Genomic DNA, 18,663 nt, shown 5'->3' on the forward strand with positions numbered 1-18,663 from the left:
AATTGCTGGCACAAAGCACTCAACAGCAACAAAAAAAACAAACTCAAACAAACACACAGATACAGCATAAACATTGAGCGCTGGTCTCAAAAACAAAGAAATCATTGCCTGTCTCTGCAATGCAGCCACTCGAGCAGGTGCAGGTCATCAGCACACATGGTGTAAGCAACCCTGCTGCCACTTGGAATCTTCCATTAATAAGTTCTGCTTCAAAAATTAGCTTTTTAATCAACAACTCCCATAATTAGCAGACTTCTCTTTCTGTCTCTCTCTCTGTTTAAGCCTGCATCTCTTTGTCTTTATGCATTGTTTTTTATTTTTGTATTGCTGATTTTTTGTAACATGCCTTGGTGTGTTCTTTATCATTGTACTGGATAAAGAGTTTCTGTTGTGAAGGATACCTCCACCCTAGCAAACATGCTCACATTAAAGTGCAGAGAATCTAAAAGTAATTGTCAGTAAAAAAAAATACACAATAAGTACTGAACCACATCTGCTTGTGTTGCACTTGTGTCCAGCTACAAGTATAACCTGCTGACCAAGGAGGCATTGGAATGTGTCCTGAAAAACGACATGCATACTGCTCACAAGAAGTATCAAGGAGCCTTGAGTATTGTACTTAATAGCACTTATATGGTGAGTGGATTGAAGTGTATATCTGTCAACACAATTTTCATTTCTTGTCTTTATCTTCTGTGCATGTTTTGTTTTATCAACAGTTCTTTATGAAGGTATAGAAGTCCCAGCCATTGTGTCATATATACCTGGTATAGATAAAATTTGAGAGTCTCAGGCATGTCTAATCAAATCCTCCTTCTCCCCCAGCTCTCTCCCATGTTGGCTAACTGGTGTGTAGTATAAGATACTATTTCTGATGAATAACCTTTGTTCTTGAAATGCAAACCCACAAAGATTGTCATTGTACAGAAAGAGACCAGCACCCTGAAATCATGAATGTGCATAAGATATACTTACATCATCAAAGGCACAGTCAGTGAAAGAGCTGTGACCATTTGTCAATCTGGCCTGTTGGTAAACTTTATGCAGGCAGAGTCAGATCTGTTTGCCTTTAGAGACACAGTTACAGAATTCCTGCCTTTTGCTGCTGCTATAAAATCTCCACCAATGTATCTTTGTCTTTTGTACCACAGATGGGTAAACTTGACAAAACTGAGGTTACTACCCTTAGATATGCTTGTGGGATCACTACAGTTTCTGAGGATTCACCTGCAGTAAGTGACTAATCTTTAACACTGCTCTTTTGTTGTTTGTATTTTTTTTAAGTCTTACTGAATGTCAGGTGTGGAGGTCAAATATCATATGTGCTGATATAACCTGCACATGTGAAAAATATGCATGATAGCATGTGAATATGTACAATTTTGTGCTGTTTCACATGATTTTTTTTTTACTTGACAGAGGCTGCAAGATGCACTGGATATATTTATCAGCATGTATAAAGAAGAACTTGCAAACAGCTTTCCCCTGATCTACTATGGCCTTGGCAGCGTGTTGGTTGCACAAAGGAGGTGGGTCTAACTGCATTATGTAATTAAGAAACCCAGTAAAGTTGATCATCAACAGTAAAATTTTTCAGCATATACTGTCATTTTGTGACTTGTGTCTTCTGCAATAATTGTATCAAACTGGACAGTTAATATTCATAATTACTTAGCAGTTAATTGTGTGGAAGGCAACTGTTGCCATATGGAGTGTAAGATATACCTGCCATCCGTAGGTTGCATGTATTTGAGGACACCTTCACATTTGCTTAGATATAAACATGAGTGCAGGCTTGCATAGCTACAGGTGCCTGCTGTGTATCATGTGTTTGCTGTATGTTTGCATGTGCATGTCTATATGCATGCCAGCATATATATGCATGCTTGTGTACATGCACTTCTGTGCAGGTTTCAAGAGGCAGCCAGGCACCTGGAGCTAGGGCTGAATCTATCTCGCAAGATGCGGAAAAAGTGGAAGTTGATTTGCTGGCCCAACACCAATCAGATCATTGAGGAAAGCCGAGTAGAAAGTTTTCAGGTAGGAGGAACATTTGTTTAATTCAGTTATAGCATTAAACCTGTTTAATTAATATGGTTTTTGAGATTATTAATGGCCTTGAATTAGCAAGAGGTTTTTTCCCCAGTCATTAAAACCACTTCTTTATGTCCTTCTTAAGTCCTGTAAAACAATTTTTTTTTAATTTTATAAACTGTATCCTAATAAGTAACCCTTTGCAGAAGATTCTCTTTCAGAGACACACACATATGAACAGATAACACACACACATATATTTATGGACATTTTCAGAGAATATTGTCAAAGACATAGGTAAAGATTATCCTGTGACCTATTTTAGGTTGATGGGAAGGTAAGGTGTTTGAGACTACATTTTTCTTGAGTCCAGCTTTTTGCAAGGGCAGTGCATACTTTTATTAACTGTCAGACAAATAAAGTAAAACGATTTTAACCAGTCCTAAGCTGTAAAAAAAAAAGTGGAAAATCAAACAACTCTGTCATGTGACAAAAGAGCTGATCTTGTGTTACTCCCCTATTTTCAACTGCTTTACCAAGTTAAAGGCAAGTAGCTGTAAATTTCAATAGGTATGGCATGATTATACAGAAATAACAAAATTTTTCTTATATTTACTCAAAAGCAAAGCTAGATGCAGGGCTTCTGCTAAGGCTAAATTCTTTGGGGTCCCAGGGACCCCTTCTTCAGATTTCTAAGGGGTCCCAGGCTAACTGTAAGGGGTCCCTTTACAATGTGAAAAAAATCAACAAATCAACATACTTTGTTCAACTGTCTTTCAGGCACACCAAGCACTGTAATGTCTAGTCAGAAACGGCGAGATTTCTGTGCCATGATGTCTGTGCAAGCATCTGTGATGAGCTTATGCTCACTGTACTTGGGGTGTTCACTTTCTTTCCGTTTCTGAGACGATGATTCTATCCACGCTGTCAACGACATCTTGGAAATAAGTTAAATAAGCTGCACCTGGTGATGGATGCGAGAGGATGTATGAAAGTATGAATGCCTCAGATGCCATCATTCAAGAGGAAGTTCTCGACCGTAACCTGGCAATAAGTTAGTGAGAACTAGAGTTGTAAGAAACATCAACGAGAGGTGGCACATTGCTAAAAGTATAAAAGTTAAGATAAAAAAAAAAAAACTGGCTCAAGGTAGAAAAGCGAACCTCGGCATGACGTGACGCCCACAGCTCAGTGACACTCAGTGGATTCTGCATGTTACGTAAATCATGAGATGAAGGGGGATCGAAGGTGTTTGAAACTGCAAATAAATTAAACGAGTTTCAGTTGCAAACTATATTTAGCAATAAAACGCCTTTCTCAGCCGACTAGTACTTGCTGTAGGGTCTAAGAAAAGTGAGGCGAAACGGCTTCTATCTGAACATACTGTCTTTCCTTACATCTTTCTTTACTCATAAGAGGGGATAATAATATTTAATATTTTCAGTTCATTCCTCCTGATGACTGACCTAAAGTACACCTCGGTTTGAGTCCAATCTTTGAACTTTTACAAATGGCCAACAATTCATGACTGCAACATAGTGCCCTCACTCTGTCTTTCTTCGCTTATCTAACCCGACCATTATGCGATCAATTCAGTTGTTTTTATGTTTGTGTCATTTGCGCTGTTCATTCTTCTCTCCTTTATATATTCTAGTTTTGTTTGTTTGTAGAGAATACAGTCAGTCCTAACCCCGACAGAATGTTCAGATAGAAGTCGTTTCGCATCAACGCTCAGACCCTACCGCAAGTACTGGGTGAGGGAGACGATTTATTGTCATGCTAGTTGGCAGTGCCTGTGATGTCCATCCCGCCTTTTGTCCGGGTAGTAATTGAAGACGACTGGCCGATGGCAGTCCACACCTCGTGTACTCCTACCTTCCCTTGCACGGGCGATACCCCTCATTTTCCCCCGGTGGGAAGATATCGGCCTTTAATGGAACTCTTCTTGGTAAGGGGAAAAAACCCAGTGCAAGGGAAGTTACTCTCACCCTGTAGCAGACGACAACAATAGATTGGGCTACGTCGCTACGATATCAGACACTATACTTACCCGATTTTGTATCTGTTCTTCGCCCAAATTTGAAGGGGTCCCCTGGGACCCCATTGACGAAAATTGAAGGGGTCCTCCGAACTTTAAATGCGTACTGTACGCAATTTTTCGCGTAAGCAGAAGCCCTGCTAGATGGTTTCTCTGAGTGAAGTGTTCAGGACAGACTTCATTAATCAGAAGATGTATGTACTATTTGTGCCTTTGCCATGCTGACAACAAGAAGATATATATAAAACCAGAAGAGTCTTAAATGATACGTTCTTCATATATATTCTTTGGGGATTGACTTACGAAAAAACAACATACACATGCACATAAATTGTTCATAATATTCCTGTTTTATGTCCTGTTTATAGAAGGCTATAGAAAATCTGCTCAAAAAGTGCCGGCCAGCTCCTGTGGCAGGAATCAGTAACAGTGATCATAAAGAAGATTCTAAAATGTAAGTGGTAAAAGTCAGTTTTGTCTGTAGACGGGCATACACCTTTGTGCTGCAACAATAAGATGCTCATGCTGTGCATGATGAAGTTGCTGTGTGTTCTTGTACACTTAAGGCCTTGACTGGTTCATGGGGCACTCTTGGAACTTTCTGGGGCCCTCACACTTTAATATTTTAAGTTATGAGTATAAAAGAAAATACTGAGACCTCAGGAAACAAATTGTTTTAACCCTTTTAGTGTGTTTTAAAAAAGTTTTACTTATTTTTGTATCATAATGTTTGCAGTAGCTTTAATTTAAAATATTTTAGATTTCTTTAAATTTTATAAGAGTCCTTGTCCTGTTGTCCTTATGTTCACAACTAGAAGCATTGCAATGCATTGTAGAAATTCATATCCTGAAGCACTTGTAGAAATGTGTGTCCCATGCACACACACACACGCTGTTGTTTGATCTTTATGAACAGAAGTATTGGTATATCATATTCTGGTTATTTACAGCCAAAAGTTCCAAACATTAACAAAAGAAGCCATGGAGGCACTGCATCATGATAACCATCTTCGTGCATTTGGCAAATTTCAGGCATCATATGAACTTCTGACCAGACATCAATCTCTGGTTAGTTCATTTGACGAGCATGGAATGCAGGCTTTGTAGATTTAGAACATTCCAGTGTAATTTAGAATGAGCAGCACTTGATAAGAAGGGCTTGGCTTGTAGCGCTGTATTTCTTCCCTATGTGCTTTAGTGCTTTTGTTATTGTTCAACAGGTCGCCTGTTTTATGAGATACTTTGTGTATTTTCTGTCATGGTCATGTTAAGTTTATGTTAGTTGCTTCATGTTTGGTTTATTTTTAATTTAATTTTTATTTTTTAACAGAAGGACAGGATGAGTGAGATAGGAATTCTTGCTTTGCGTTATGCATGTGGGATAACTGCCGCCACTCAAAATGCTTTGAAGGTAAGTTGATGATCTACTTCTCTTGCTTGTGATAGTGATGGAGGGTTGAGGATTTAATTTAATTTGTGCACTAGTAACACTTAGCATTATGACCGAGGTCGGTCGCACTCTCTGTGCTGAGCAGTAATGGAAAAAGGAAGACAGACTTCGTAGAGGCTTCGTAGTGTGATGATTAGTGTACTTTTCTGTGGGACAGAAGGTTGGTGTGAGGTTTGCTTAGGCCTTTGGCTGGAAAACCTCATAGCAGCTTATCAGCAGGAGAGGTAAAGATGGGTGAAGGTTAGGCTGGCCCGTTCTTCTATATACCATGTCTGATAAGCAGTGAACCACATTTTGTTCATCTCCCCTTTCGGATGCAATACCTTTATTTAATTATTTTTATTATTTTAACTTTCTTATGTGTGGCAGCAAAAATCACTCCCTTTATTTCAGTTAGAAGATGACTGATTTTCTGGGGGTTTTTTTTTGTTTTTTTTGGGGGGGGGTTGGGGTTGTGTCATAGTGTTGTTTGTTAATGTATGTTGTTTGTTAATGTATGTCATATACATTGTTGCACCTTTCAGCCTCTTCAGGAAGGCCTGGAGATTTTTCTAGCCATAAACAGGGAAGGTCTGGCTGACACTTTCCCTCTCACATACTATGGACTGGGCAAGAATTTGATTGCACTGTACAGGTAAATCTACACTTCTTGGCAGTTTAAGCAGAAGAAGATCCAAGTCATCTCACTAGCCTATTGTATAAATAGTCATTCAAGAAAAAGATAAAAAGTTTCATGTTTTATGTTTGTCTTCATCAGCATTAAAATGATCAGATTTCTTTCATTAGAATTTCAAAATTGTTGAAAAATGTTGTCTCGAGATATTACCTGACAAAATGCACATTGCACCTGTAAACCTTGACCTCAGATTGTAGACATTTCATTTTTCTTGCAGGTTTGGGGAAGCCTTAAGGTATGTTGACCATGGTGTCAATCTTCCAAAAAAGATTAGGAAAAACCTGCAGCCCATTTGCTGGCCTAGTTCCAAAAAAATTATCGAGGAGAGCAAGCCAGCAGTGTTTCAGGTTAGGCCTCTAGTCAGCTTAGTCTCGTGTACACTGTAGTTTAAATTGATCTTAAAAATTTCAAATTGTAAGCCCAAAAACTTGAACTTTTCTTTGTTCTGAATCATTTTTTTTTCCTTCCTGAAGACCAGACAGATTCCAGCAATTTTATCAATTTAGACATTTTAATTACCACATAGATATCTCCGATAAATTATCTTTAGAAATAATTATTACTAAAGAAATTAATGTTACCTCCTGTATTGCCTAATCATGCTAGTTTTTCACATGAAACATTATGTAAACATACTTCTGATGTTGGAAGTAAAGTGAGGAATTAGTGTACATTAAATTTTCTATTTTCATGTTTTCAGCAACAGATGGAAGGCATGCTGAAAGTGTGTCGATACCCTCCTATACCAGATGCTGTCTGTGCTGTGCACATTAGTGAAGATGACAAAGAACCACCAATTTATTTTAACGATCCCTCGTTCTCTGTATGTATGAGTTGTGTGTGTTTAGCTTCTTAAAGTTTGCAGAAATAGACTTCATAATTAGTTTCCGTCATTTAATATAGAACTTTAATCTGCTTAAGAAAATTAAAAAAAACACAAAACACATTTCATATCTATATTATATCCATCATAATCTATACATTAACTACAAAGACCAGGTCCCAGTCAGCAGGCAGAGACAGTTCCTATTCGCTTTGTGTAGAATGTCTCCTGCCTTTGTAAGGCATTCTGGTTAATGTCTGTCACCACTACAGAGAAGGTTGGCTGTCCTGGGTTCAGATGTCATCTTGGGCACACAGTTCTTTCTCTACATGTGGCATCTCTTTACAGGGCTGGCTGCTTGCTGTGATAGAGCCTTAGTTGCTGGCTCCATAAAACACCAGTTATCCCCTCCTCCTGCCTTTGTAAAATTCAGATTGTGTTTTTAGCAACATGTGCACACAGCACGTGGCAGTAAGGTCACTTTAAAAGTTAAATTTAATTTGGGAACATTTTTACTAGAACCCATTCACTTTTTCCAGAAACCCTTGTTCCCGTCATATCTTTTCCTATCTTGAATGAAAATGTTGTTGTACTGATAATCAAGACTTACAAATGTTGAAGATTTGCTGTTATTGTTGAAGGACATTTATGCCAGGTTTTCTGGAGCCTATGGCTTGCACTGATCTGATCTCATTTCTTTTTCAACCTTTTTTTTTTTTTTTTTTTATTATTTTTATTTATTTTATTCATCCTTCATAAGCAGTAACAGAATCTGAACAGGTTGGTAACAAGCACATAATAATTTTGGACACTGTATTGTCTATTAAATGCAGCCACATATTTTGATACTTTCTTAAATGTCATGTTTGATTCAGGGTGTCATACGGGTGGAGTGCTACTTTCATTGTAAGATTGCTTTCCACCCCAGCTGCTGGGTGCACTTCAAAAGCAGGAATATGGACAAGTCGGCAGACAAAGTGAGCCTTTTATTCACTTGTTTTTTTTCTGGAACAAGTTTAAATAAGCTTCTCTATTCTGTATAAACCATATAAGGACAGATGTGCTCTATAGGCAACTCAAGACACATGCTCTTGACAATAAACAATTTCAGGACATGTTGTCTCTACTATAAACCTCTCAAGACGTGCTCTACAGAACATCAACATAAAGACTGGTACCAGTTGTGGTGTATTTAAATGTAGACGCCTCTGCCATCTTCCTGATAATAACATTATTATTCTTTTCAACAGGATGTTATAAATCACACATGTCCAACTCCTGATTGTGGATCTTTGGTGAAATCGATCCTGATTTGCCGGCCAGGAGCGAAAAACAGAGAGGTAAGTTCTGAGCAGCACTTATACGCCCGGTTCCTGCATGTGAATACCTGCATGTTTGTGCATGTGCATTCATGGGCATGTCTATAACCTAGCTGCATATGATTGTTACATATACACATACATCCTTAAACGTATAGTTTCTGCATGCTTCTCTCGTTATTGTACGTTTCAGCTCGTCTCTTCTACAAAGCCGCAGAGGGTTCCTGCACCACCGCCCAAGATCCTTAAGATGCCAAAAAGTAACCAGGAAAAAATTGACAGAAAGGCAGAGCGCAAGGAGAGGCGTCGGAGAAAACGCCAAGAAGTCAGGAGTGTTTACCTGGACAGAGAGATGATGGAGATTAAAGATGATGGTTCAGCATTATTTGAAAAACAGGAAATTAGGAGTAAGATTGAGTGGCATATGTTCTTATTGAATAATGATACAAATGTATGTATTGCATTTTCCCATTGTATAGTAGACTCAGTTCACTTTACAAATATCTTCTGAATACAGATTTAAAACACTTAAAGCACTTATTCAAACAGATACAAAATGTATATAACACACATACAGACACAGACCAAACCATATCAGCAAACAAACAGCTAGAGACACATCAACAGGCATAAAAGATGGGGAAAACTGCTTATGAAGTATGCCAGGGGTTTGGAAAGGACTGGTAGACTGAGCAGAAAAGAAGTGAATTTGATAAGTGATCTGTTCAAATCTCTAATTTGAGGTAGCGCATGTAACCTAGCAGAAAATACAGAGCATTAATAAAGAGGGTAATACAGAGAGTAATCATTATTATTATTTTATCTTGTTGGAGAATGGTAGAATGAGATAAGGTATGTGTATTTTAGTTAAAAGATATACATACAATCATCATAGTACATGGGTATCTTCCAGATTTATTTTAAGGCATGAACAGTCAGTTCAGTGGTAAAACGATTTTGCCGTATCAGCTATTGTCAACCCATATGTGCACCCCTGAAGAGTACATGTATTCTAGATAAGAGTAGCACTTATATATAGGTTAGCATAGTACACAAGGATCTTTGAAGTTTAAGTTTTGTTTGTGTGTGAACAACTAATCAGATAATCAAAGCATTTTGTCTTCTTCAGCCATACCCAACCCAGCGGCGATGACCTTGTTGAAAAAGGAGGATGAAAATGACATTAAGTATCAGGTAAGGAGTTTTGGGGTTTTTTTTTTTTTGCACAGGACTCTATGACTTCAAACATCAACCTCTTAATTCAAACATTAAGATTTGTCATACAGTGTCAAGAATGACAGCCATGAAGATTTTGCACATAATGTTGGATTTTCTGCAAATGTATACCTTTACTAGATGTGCTTGCCATGCCCATCATTTGTTGGAATTTCTGTAGCCATGTGCTTCTCCCTTCAGGGTATCCAGAGGCAGGTGAAGCAGAAAAAGAAGAAGGAAAAGGTGAAGCAGCTGCTTAATGTGGAGGTCAACTTCACAGACAAGGACAAGAGCACACTGTTAGGGGAACACTCACTAAGGGATGAGACTGAAGCTGCCTGGTTAGACTCTGCTGGAAAGCTTTCATTTTTATTAATTTTTTTTTCAATTCCTTCTCAGTTGATATTTCAGTATCATTTTCATTGTTGCCAGTTGTTCTTGCTGGCCTCATCTTTGCAATCTTTCATCATTTTTTGAGGATAATGTGTATAATCATTGTCTCGTCTATAACCTATTGCATTTCTCTTTGATCATTTTAAGGTTATGATGTCTCTTGTCATTCTTTCTCACATTCCTTTTCACCTCTTTTGCATTTTTTTAATTCTTACTTGCACTTCTATCGATCTTTCTTTCTAATACTCTTGATCTCTTCTGCAAAAATCTGAATGCCATGATGTTTGTGATCAAAACTCAGGATGACAGATGTGGGGAATCAAGAGTCACTCAAACATATGATGCCTGGAGCCATTCTAGGTGGGAGTGTAGCCATGGGCAGGGCCAGCTATTCTATTAAAACTGAAGAGGCTATCAGCGAAAACCTTTACGAGTAAGTTATTCAGTTTTCCTCTTGCATAAGAGATTTAAGTACTCTGCTTTTTGATTTGTTACCCCTTTTCCTCCTTTATATCTTTAGCTAAGCAAAACTAGAGTCCTAGCAGGAAAAATTGGGGCTTCAGCATTTTTTTAAAAATATGAGTAAAGCTGATTACAGTCACACATAGAGGTATTGTTGGTAGCGGTTTGAAATGCCTCCTCATTAAGGATCCAGCATTTGAATTTCTCTTCTGAACAGCCAGAAGTGGCTTGCCACATGAAATACACTGTGTCCATATGCCACTGTATCCTACTTTAATTTTTTCATCAGAGGTTCTTTCCTTGATTTGTAACCTACACAGGAGCTGACTACATCTTCAAACACAATTCATTGACATGTCTTGTAATTCTCAACCTTTCACAGATTTCCACCTTTACAACAAAATTTTTTCCCAAGGAATGAAAAGGAAGAAGGGATGTCATGAGCAGGGTCTATAAATATTTTGTGAGCTTAAACAGGGTCTTTAATGCTCAACCCATTTAGTAAGGATGTTCACAGGTCAACGAACAGAAATCCCAGGAGTTGACAGGGAAAAGGGGGTTTGCTACATATGGTAGGGGGTGGATGGGAAGGAGATGGGGGTCTCTTTCACAAGAAAGAAAAAATGAAAAGGAAAGGCTACATTTGAGACAGAGAAGCAGGTCATACAGGGAAAGAGAACAGAACAGGATGAGCAGAGAAAACAATAATGACTATGCAATGCAGAATGTGTTAATCAACGTTTATAGGATAAACCTCAATAAAGTTTTGATAAGAGTAATCAAACCTACTTTGACATGTCAAGAAACATCTACTTAGAATGTAAAGTAAAAACATTTCAGGTAGAATTTCAGCGATAGCTTGGTTAAGCAGAGAAGAGTAGAATAGGACCAAATCAAAAGCTAATAGACTTTACAGATTTTATCTCTCCATATCTACCTCAGTATATGTTAGAAGGTATTTTTAATGTAAGAATATATCGACTTTTTGCAATTATATAGTCAATTATTTAGAAACTGATTATTTAGTCAATGGCAAATGACTGAAGAAGGCACTAGACAAGAGACTGAGACCGTAACAATCAGGGTTTTGCCAGGATATGTCATGCACTGACCACATTGCCACTCTCTGTATCATCATTAAGCAGTCTACAGAGTGGCAATATTCCCTCTATATAACTTGTGTGGACCTTGAGAAGGCCTTTGACACTGTAGACAGGGACGTCATCTGGAGGCTGATGATTCACTATGGCATTCCACCTAAGCTCATAAACATAATCCAGGGGTTGTACGAAGACTTGTCCTGCCAAGCTATCTACAACGGTAAACTCACTGAAACTTTCATAACGAAGACTGGTGTAAGACAAGGTTGCATATTTTAGCCGAAAATCTTCCTGATGGTCATAGACTGGATTATACACAAGACGAGCCAATGCAACAACACCAGTATCCAATGGACCTTCACTAAACAGCTAGAGGACCTGAACTTTGCAGATGACATTAGTCTCCTATCTCATCGGCAACAGCATGCACAAACCAAACTGAGTAAGCTAGTAGAGGAACGCAGAGAAGACGGGCTTAAAGGTCAACAGAAAGAAGACTGAAGTGATGAGAATCAACAGCAAGCAGGAACTCCCAATACAACTTCAAGGAGAGAACATTCTGGAAACAGACCACTTCACGTATCTGGGGAGCATTGTCAACAAGGAGGGTGGAGCGGACGATGACATGAAAAGCCCCATCAACAAGGCTAGCATGCTTTCAACAGCCTACGGCTCATCTGGAACTCCTGAGCATTATCCTTCTGCATGAAGACCCACATCAATATGAAGGCAGTCCTACTGTATGGTTCTTAAACCTAGAGAGGGAAAAACACCATCAACAACAAGCTCCAGACCTTTACCAATTGATGCCTTATGCCATATTCTGGGAACAGGATGACTTGAAGAGATCTCCATCTGCAGCATGTGAAAAAAAAAACCCAACCAGAATGCCACTAGCCAAGTCTTCAGAAAGCACAAATGGGGCTGGAAAAGATACACCCTGCGCAAACCTGACACCGTTGCCATGCAAGCACTTGACTGGAACCCTCAGGGGAAGAGGAGAGTTGGGAGACCAAAGGATGATGGAACCACATGGGCCCATCTGAGGGGGGATGCCCAAAACAGGTTCCGCTGGCAAGGTGTCCTCGAGGAATAAACTAACTATATCTAAGTTTTCGATTTTGTATCCTTTTTAGAATGGTAAAAGGTTAAGAGATGTCAACATCCTGCATTTTACTTGCCAAACATTGATGCAGTCTTTGAGAAAGTAAATCTTGATAGTGCTTTTAAAAATCTATTTTTTTTAAACTTCCTGTTTCTTACTATCTTTAGAGCAAATAAAACGTTTAACCATTTGCAATTAGAGTTAAAAATCCTGGGAAGTTAGATGATTTTCAGAGAAACACTGTTGCAGGTTTTTTGGTGAGATCCTAAAAGCACATGGACCACTCAGTCTCAACGATCCTATTCTTCGTAGGGAGCTCAGCCTTCTGCCCCCTGAAGCCATCCGTGTCATCCAGAAAGCTGGTGGCCCTTCCAGATTTTTCCGCCAGTGCCTAAAATTTGTTGTTATTGACGAAATCGTGGCCACCATTGCTGACACGCGGCAGGCACACGAGCTAGCAAAAGGACTACACCCTAGTGCAATGCTGTCCACCACGTTTAGAGGTTTAATGCCTAGCAATGGAAACTTAGCTCAGGCTGAAGGAAGGGGTGGAATTGCTGTGGTGAATGGTGTTGTGCCAAGTGCACTGCAATCCAGATTTGATATAGACGTTGCACAACCAAGCAATGGGATCATAATGCAAACTAAAAAAGATGTATTTAATGGAACAGACTGGAATGTGTGTGATGTGTCTCATACTCTTGTGAACTCTGCCCAGCCTTTGCCACTAAAACCATTGAGTAAAGGCAGTGTATATGGATTAGGAACAACATACAACAGTGTTTCCAATAGTACTGTTGGTGACGATGATGATGACAATGATGATGATGATGAGAGTGTAGAACAGTCTGTTTGTTCCGGTAAAAGTGAAGGTCCATCGCGTATTAGGTCTCTCAGTGGTTCTTTAAATCCTTCTGCCCCAGAATTTAGGCCAGGCAAGAAAAAAGTAGACACTGTTGCAGGAAGTGCCATAACTGAATTTAATAGTAAACATAATGTTTTTAAGTATAGTGAAACTGCCTCACAGGAATATAGGGGCTCAGGTGCACGTCCTAAGGTTAGTGATTTATTTCCATCTCATAAAAGTTCTTTCTTACCTGATACAAATCCTACGACAGACTTTAGTAATATAAATGATGTTGATGACTTTACCTTGCCGATCTCCAAAGATTTGAAAGATGATATAGACAGTCTAGACGATGCTTGTTTAATGCCCATAACACATCCAGGCAGGTTGGGAAATTTTAGAGGATCTTCCCAAACAGTTCCTGAGCAGAGTGGTCTTGGGTTGAGTCGCCGAAGTTCCCGATCGGATATGTCAGAAACAAGTGACCTTTCCATGGGCAATTTTTTCCGGACATCCTCCCCCAGTTCTTCTATTTCATCATTTAGAGGAGTTGATGCATATAGCTCATCTTCTCCTCGTACTTCCCAAGACCTGCCTTCAGCTTTCCCTACTCAGGCAGTGGTGCCCCACAAGTTAGCTTCCTCCAGAATAATACCTTTACAGGAGCAGGTGCTACCACAAGAATCCGTCAAGACCTCTTCTTCCATTTCAAACTGGCCTACAAAGGTGTGGAGTTGCGATTTTCTTGGTGAGCTGTCGGAGAAAGTTGGTCTTGGAGAGTCAGCATCCACCCCACCTCCTCCACATCCCTATATTGCTGGGGGGTTGTTTTCTACAGAGGAGCACAAACCAACAAAACCAGGAAGTGATGATGCAGATGATAAAGAGATTTCTATGGATAGACATGTTGTTGGCTCAGGAAACGCTTTTGCAGCACCTGGATCTGTGTTATACAGACCTGGTCCTATCAGCAGTGTAAACCCGACTTCATATACTTATGAAAACAAAGACAGCAAAGCCAATGACTGGTTTTTCCAAACTGGTTCAACATGGGCACCGCCAAATCCATCAAACAAAGCTGAATCGCCAGTTTCTATTTCACCTGCGTGGCCTGCATCCATCCCTGTATCATCATCATCTGTGTTGCCATTTTCACTAGATTCTGTGATAAATTCATGTTCATCAGCGTTTGGTTTTTCTTCAACGTCAGCCTGGTCTTCAAATACCTTCCCATCAGCTATACGTCCAGAGGAAGATCTCTTTGACAGCATAAAACCTGCATCACTCACTTTGTTAACTGAGTCAAGGGGATCTGCGTCGCTAGTGTCCAACAGCACCCTCATCTCACAGGTGGAAAACAACAAAAAGTGGGAGATGGATGATGATGACAAGAAGTGGGAGATAGATGATGATGACAAGAAGTGGGAGATGGATGATGACAAGAAGTGGGAGATAGATGATGATGACAAGAAGTGGGAGATGGATGAGGATAGAGAATGGGATGCACTTCCTGCCAGCAGCTTGTTGAACAAGGACATCCAAGCGTGCGTTGAGGTGCAGGCAGCAGAGATGAACACTGAAGTGGTTGGTGCTGATGCTCTGCCCAGCAGTTTATTCCTCCTGGATGAGAACCGTCGCCTTAAGTGCCAGGTGCAGGAGCTCTTGGATGACAAGAAGAAACTCCTGGTTAGTATGTGCGTGCCTGTGCTTGTACACATGGGGGATAGGGGATGTTGTCAGTGTTAGCAGTGTGTGTCTGCGCTTAGAGGCAGATGTGGGTAAAAATGTTTTTCAGGTTTGGGCAGGAGTCAGAGTACATGGTCCTTGTTTTACAAAGTGGTGATTTTTTTTAAAAAGGAATTTACAGTATGTATGTGTGTATGCAAATTGAAGAGAAGAAATTCAAGTGTCCCAGGAATATATGTGTGTGAGAGAGAGATGGGGGAAGAGAAAGGTAAAGAGAGCAAGAGTAAATTTCTGGATAAGTGCATTTTTTTACACAAAGAGTCATATCAGATATTTGGGGTTCTGTGCATGTAAAACAGAATTTTTCAGTGCTATATTCTAATATGTGTGTGTTACATTTATTGTTATTTTAATTTTATTTATGGTCAGCAAACTATAGGATGAGAATCTGAGAAAAGAAATGTTACTTATATTGCTTACATCACCAGGTGACTCTGGAACATTACAAAGAAATAAACCGACTTAACAGCAGTCAGTTAGATGTCCTTCAGCAGGATAAAAGTGAGACCCAAAAGCAAAGCCAAGTTACTTTTCAAAAGTAAGTTCTCTTCGTTCATCCATTTTCTGTCATTTGTATCATATGTCATCTTTCGTCTCAGTGGACCATCGCATAGCAGGCTCATTTAATGTATGAAAAGTCCCCCCCCACCTCCCCAAGGCATATAGCATTGTTCCATTAGGTTATTCCACTTAATAATTATTGAAGCAGGCCTAATATAATATCCATGTATTCCAACAATTTTTTTGAACAGATCACCCTCTCCAGGAATGATCTTATTTGAGATTGCAAATTCTTTTCCCTAAAAGTAACTAGATGTTCTAAATAGAAGTTAAATACAATACAGGTAGTCCTCGGGTTACGACGGTCTCGAGTTACGTCGTTTCGTGGTTACGATGCTGTAAACGACGCTCATTCCTACTTACGAGGTTTAGCGTCGTAAGTCGAACTGTACATGCGCCTCATTCCACGTGCAGTGGGAGTCATAGAGTCCACTACAGTACTGTGAAAGTGGATATCATAAGGCAATCTGAGAAAGGGGAAACAGCAACAGAAATTGGCAGGTCATTAGGACTTAGTCGTTCGACTGTCGCTACGATTATCAAGGATAAAGATCGCATTGTTGAACACATGACAGGATCTTCTCCTATGAAAGCGACAGTGATAACAAAGCATACTGTACTGCACAATATTTTACTGTACTTATGTTTATTGATAATTATGTAGGGTACTGTGTTAGGATAGGTGTGTGGATAGGCTAAGTGTTTGCAGTACTGTACTGTTATTATGGAACAGTACTGTATGAACGTAGGATCCGACTTACGTCGAAATTCGGTTTACGACGCCGCGTAAGAACGGTTCAACGTCGTAAGTCGAGGACTACCTGTAATCAACTATTCTGTATTTTTTCATATCATGTTACGTGTTAATCTGAAGATTTTTCTTTTTTGGAAGTGACTACCCCATCAGAATAAAACAAAAGAGGATGAAAGCATATTAACGAATAGTTGTGACCAAGTTGTTGATGATGATGATGATGATGATGATGTAGTTTTATAGCGCGCTAGTATCCGCATCACAAAGATGCGCTCAATGCGCGGTGATCCCAGCAGCCACCAAACTGCAGGTCAAATGATAACTTCAAATAAGTTTAAACAAGTGAGTCTTAAGATTTTTCTTGAAAGATGCAAGTTGTCACCAAAATAATTTTTTTCAAGCCTCTTCAGTGCTTGCTTTTATTTTCGTTTCGTTCAGCCTCTCAGCAGAACACGAACGAAGGGAAAAACATATGCAGGATATAATCAGTCATCTAGAATTGAATAGGTAAGTGAATTCACTAAACCCCCATTTGTTTTAGATGTTCCTTTAACTTGAGTATTATAAATTGATTATAGATTGCAGGTGTTCTTGAATGTTAATGTCTTTTTTTTTGTAATTAATTTTGCTGAGAAACAGATTGAAAATACTGCTTGCAAACATGGGTTTAAAACATGGAAAAGATGTGTGTGGGTTCTTATGAGGTTCAGTTGCTGCTGTTGGCTCATTGGTGGGTGGTTGTGGCCCCTAGTATGAATCTGCTAACACTGAAATTTTGAGGATTTTTGTTTTGACTAGCCCATGCTTTTGATTATTGTGTGTGCATGTGTACACAGGTGTGTCTGATAGGATGAGTGATAGAAAGCATACATGGGTTAGTGACTCACACACACACACACAAACACACATGGAGCTGCAATGAAATAAAATTGTAATTATGTGTTAGATTACAAATGGCAAGGGATGCAGACCTGTTAAAGCAGAAGCTAAGTGGTATGGAAGAAGAGATGCATGGTGAAAGGTCAAGAGCCCTGGAAGCAGAGGTAAAGGATAGTTTTAAAGGTCTAGTGGAGGGAAAAAATTTTCTAGTGACTTGAGTAGAACGCTCATTGCAAGATATTTCCCAAAATCAGTGTGAATACCCCCTTCCATTCTCAAGATGCATCCATATCCACATCACAATTCTCAGAAAGAGGCCAGAAACATGCAGACATCAGGATAATAGATAGATATGTTGGCATTGTTGGGGCATCAGTGAGAGAGCGGACACCATAAGTTAATAAAAGAAATCTGTATACAAACATGATGTTACAAGGTTGACCCTTTTTTTTTGTGCATTGTACCGATTGCAGGATCGTGTCCCTAAAAATAAGCAGGAAGCTGTTTATTCGGGTTTTGGAAATAGTATCATTAGAAAAAAAATTGTTTATCCCACTAGACCTTTTAACATGCCTTGCAGTTCTCAAGATGAACCTGTCACTAAACTAGGGCTTGGTATTGATTCTTTCGCAGGATCTAGAACCCATGAAGTAAAGGTCACTAGAATCATTATTTGTTTTATAATTGCAACAACAACTATTTAGTTTATTGTTAATATTATAAGGTTAATATGTCTTGATAATAGCACTTTGTGCAGATTTGTGCAGTTAATACCCTGGGTGCAGTGTGTTACCTGCTCTTCGATTTCCTTGCCTGTTAAGTCTGTCTTTAAAAGAAAGTTTTTCCCTTTTGGACAATAAGCTGTAGAGGATAGAATAAAAACAAAATAGTTGTTATGTTTGTTTCTTGCTGCATGAGTATAAAATAACTTGTGTGTTTTTTTTTAATTATTCATTTGGTTACCCCTGTGTGAAACAACATTAAATACTAACACTTTCACTTTGTGTTAATAGATTGAGGTGGTGAGGCTGCGGCAACAGCTGGCTTTGATGCAATTGGAGCTTAAGAGGAAGGAGGCAGAATTCCATCAACACTACACCAGCATGTTTGCCAGGAGGTTTGTTCTTATTAGCTGTTCTTTGTAATAAGGATTTTTTTCTTGATTTTTTTTAATATTATTTTTCTCTTGGTCTTTACTTTTTTTCACTATGTGTATGAGCATTATTTTTTTTTTTGTGTGTGTGTGTATGTAATCTTGAGG

The 18,663-nt window shown here is 39.1% G+C and overlaps 1 protein-coding gene across 4 annotated transcripts in view; it reads left to right on the forward strand.

Moving 5' to 3' along the window:
• LOC112568706 (E3 ubiquitin-protein ligase TTC3-like) overlaps positions 1-18,663 on the forward strand; it is a 38,448-nt gene that overhangs the window by 12,636 nt on the left and 7,149 nt on the right. For 3 of the 4 annotated variants that reach the window (XM_025246143.1, XM_025246141.1, XM_025246144.1), the window contains 21 exons: positions 519-636; positions 1,152-1,232; positions 1,420-1,529; positions 1,911-2,040; positions 4,441-4,526; positions 5,023-5,140; positions 5,403-5,483; positions 6,047-6,156; positions 6,416-6,545; positions 6,899-7,021; positions 7,897-7,998; positions 8,272-8,361; positions 8,534-8,747; positions 9,470-9,534; positions 9,757-9,896; positions 10,250-10,381; positions 12,865-15,148; positions 15,637-15,746; positions 16,962-17,030; positions 17,470-17,566; positions 18,416-18,519. In XM_025246143.1, coding sequence (XP_025101928.1) covers positions 519-636; positions 1,152-1,232; positions 1,420-1,529; positions 1,911-2,040; positions 4,441-4,526; positions 5,023-5,140; positions 5,403-5,483; positions 6,047-6,156; positions 6,416-6,545; positions 6,899-7,021; positions 7,897-7,998; positions 8,272-8,361; positions 8,534-8,747; positions 9,470-9,534; positions 9,757-9,896; positions 10,250-10,381; positions 12,865-15,148; positions 15,637-15,746; positions 16,962-17,030; positions 17,470-17,566; positions 18,416-18,519 — 4,494 coding nt within the window. The remainder of the gene's footprint in view (positions 1-518; positions 637-1,151; positions 1,233-1,419; positions 1,530-1,910; positions 2,041-4,440; positions 4,527-5,022; positions 5,141-5,402; positions 5,484-6,046; positions 6,157-6,415; positions 6,546-6,898; positions 7,022-7,896; positions 7,999-8,271; positions 8,362-8,533; positions 8,748-9,469; positions 9,535-9,756; positions 9,897-10,249; positions 10,382-12,864; positions 15,149-15,636; positions 15,747-16,961; positions 17,031-17,469; positions 17,567-18,415; positions 18,520-18,663) is intronic. The other variant, XM_025246142.1, reaches the window with a different exon arrangement.

The sequence above is a fragment of the Pomacea canaliculata genome, linkage group LG7 (genome assembly GCF_003073045.1).
Source record: "Pomacea canaliculata isolate SZHN2017 linkage group LG7, ASM307304v1, whole genome shotgun sequence".
Classification (NCBI taxonomy): domain Eukaryota; kingdom Metazoa; phylum Mollusca; class Gastropoda; order Architaenioglossa; family Ampullariidae; genus Pomacea; species Pomacea canaliculata.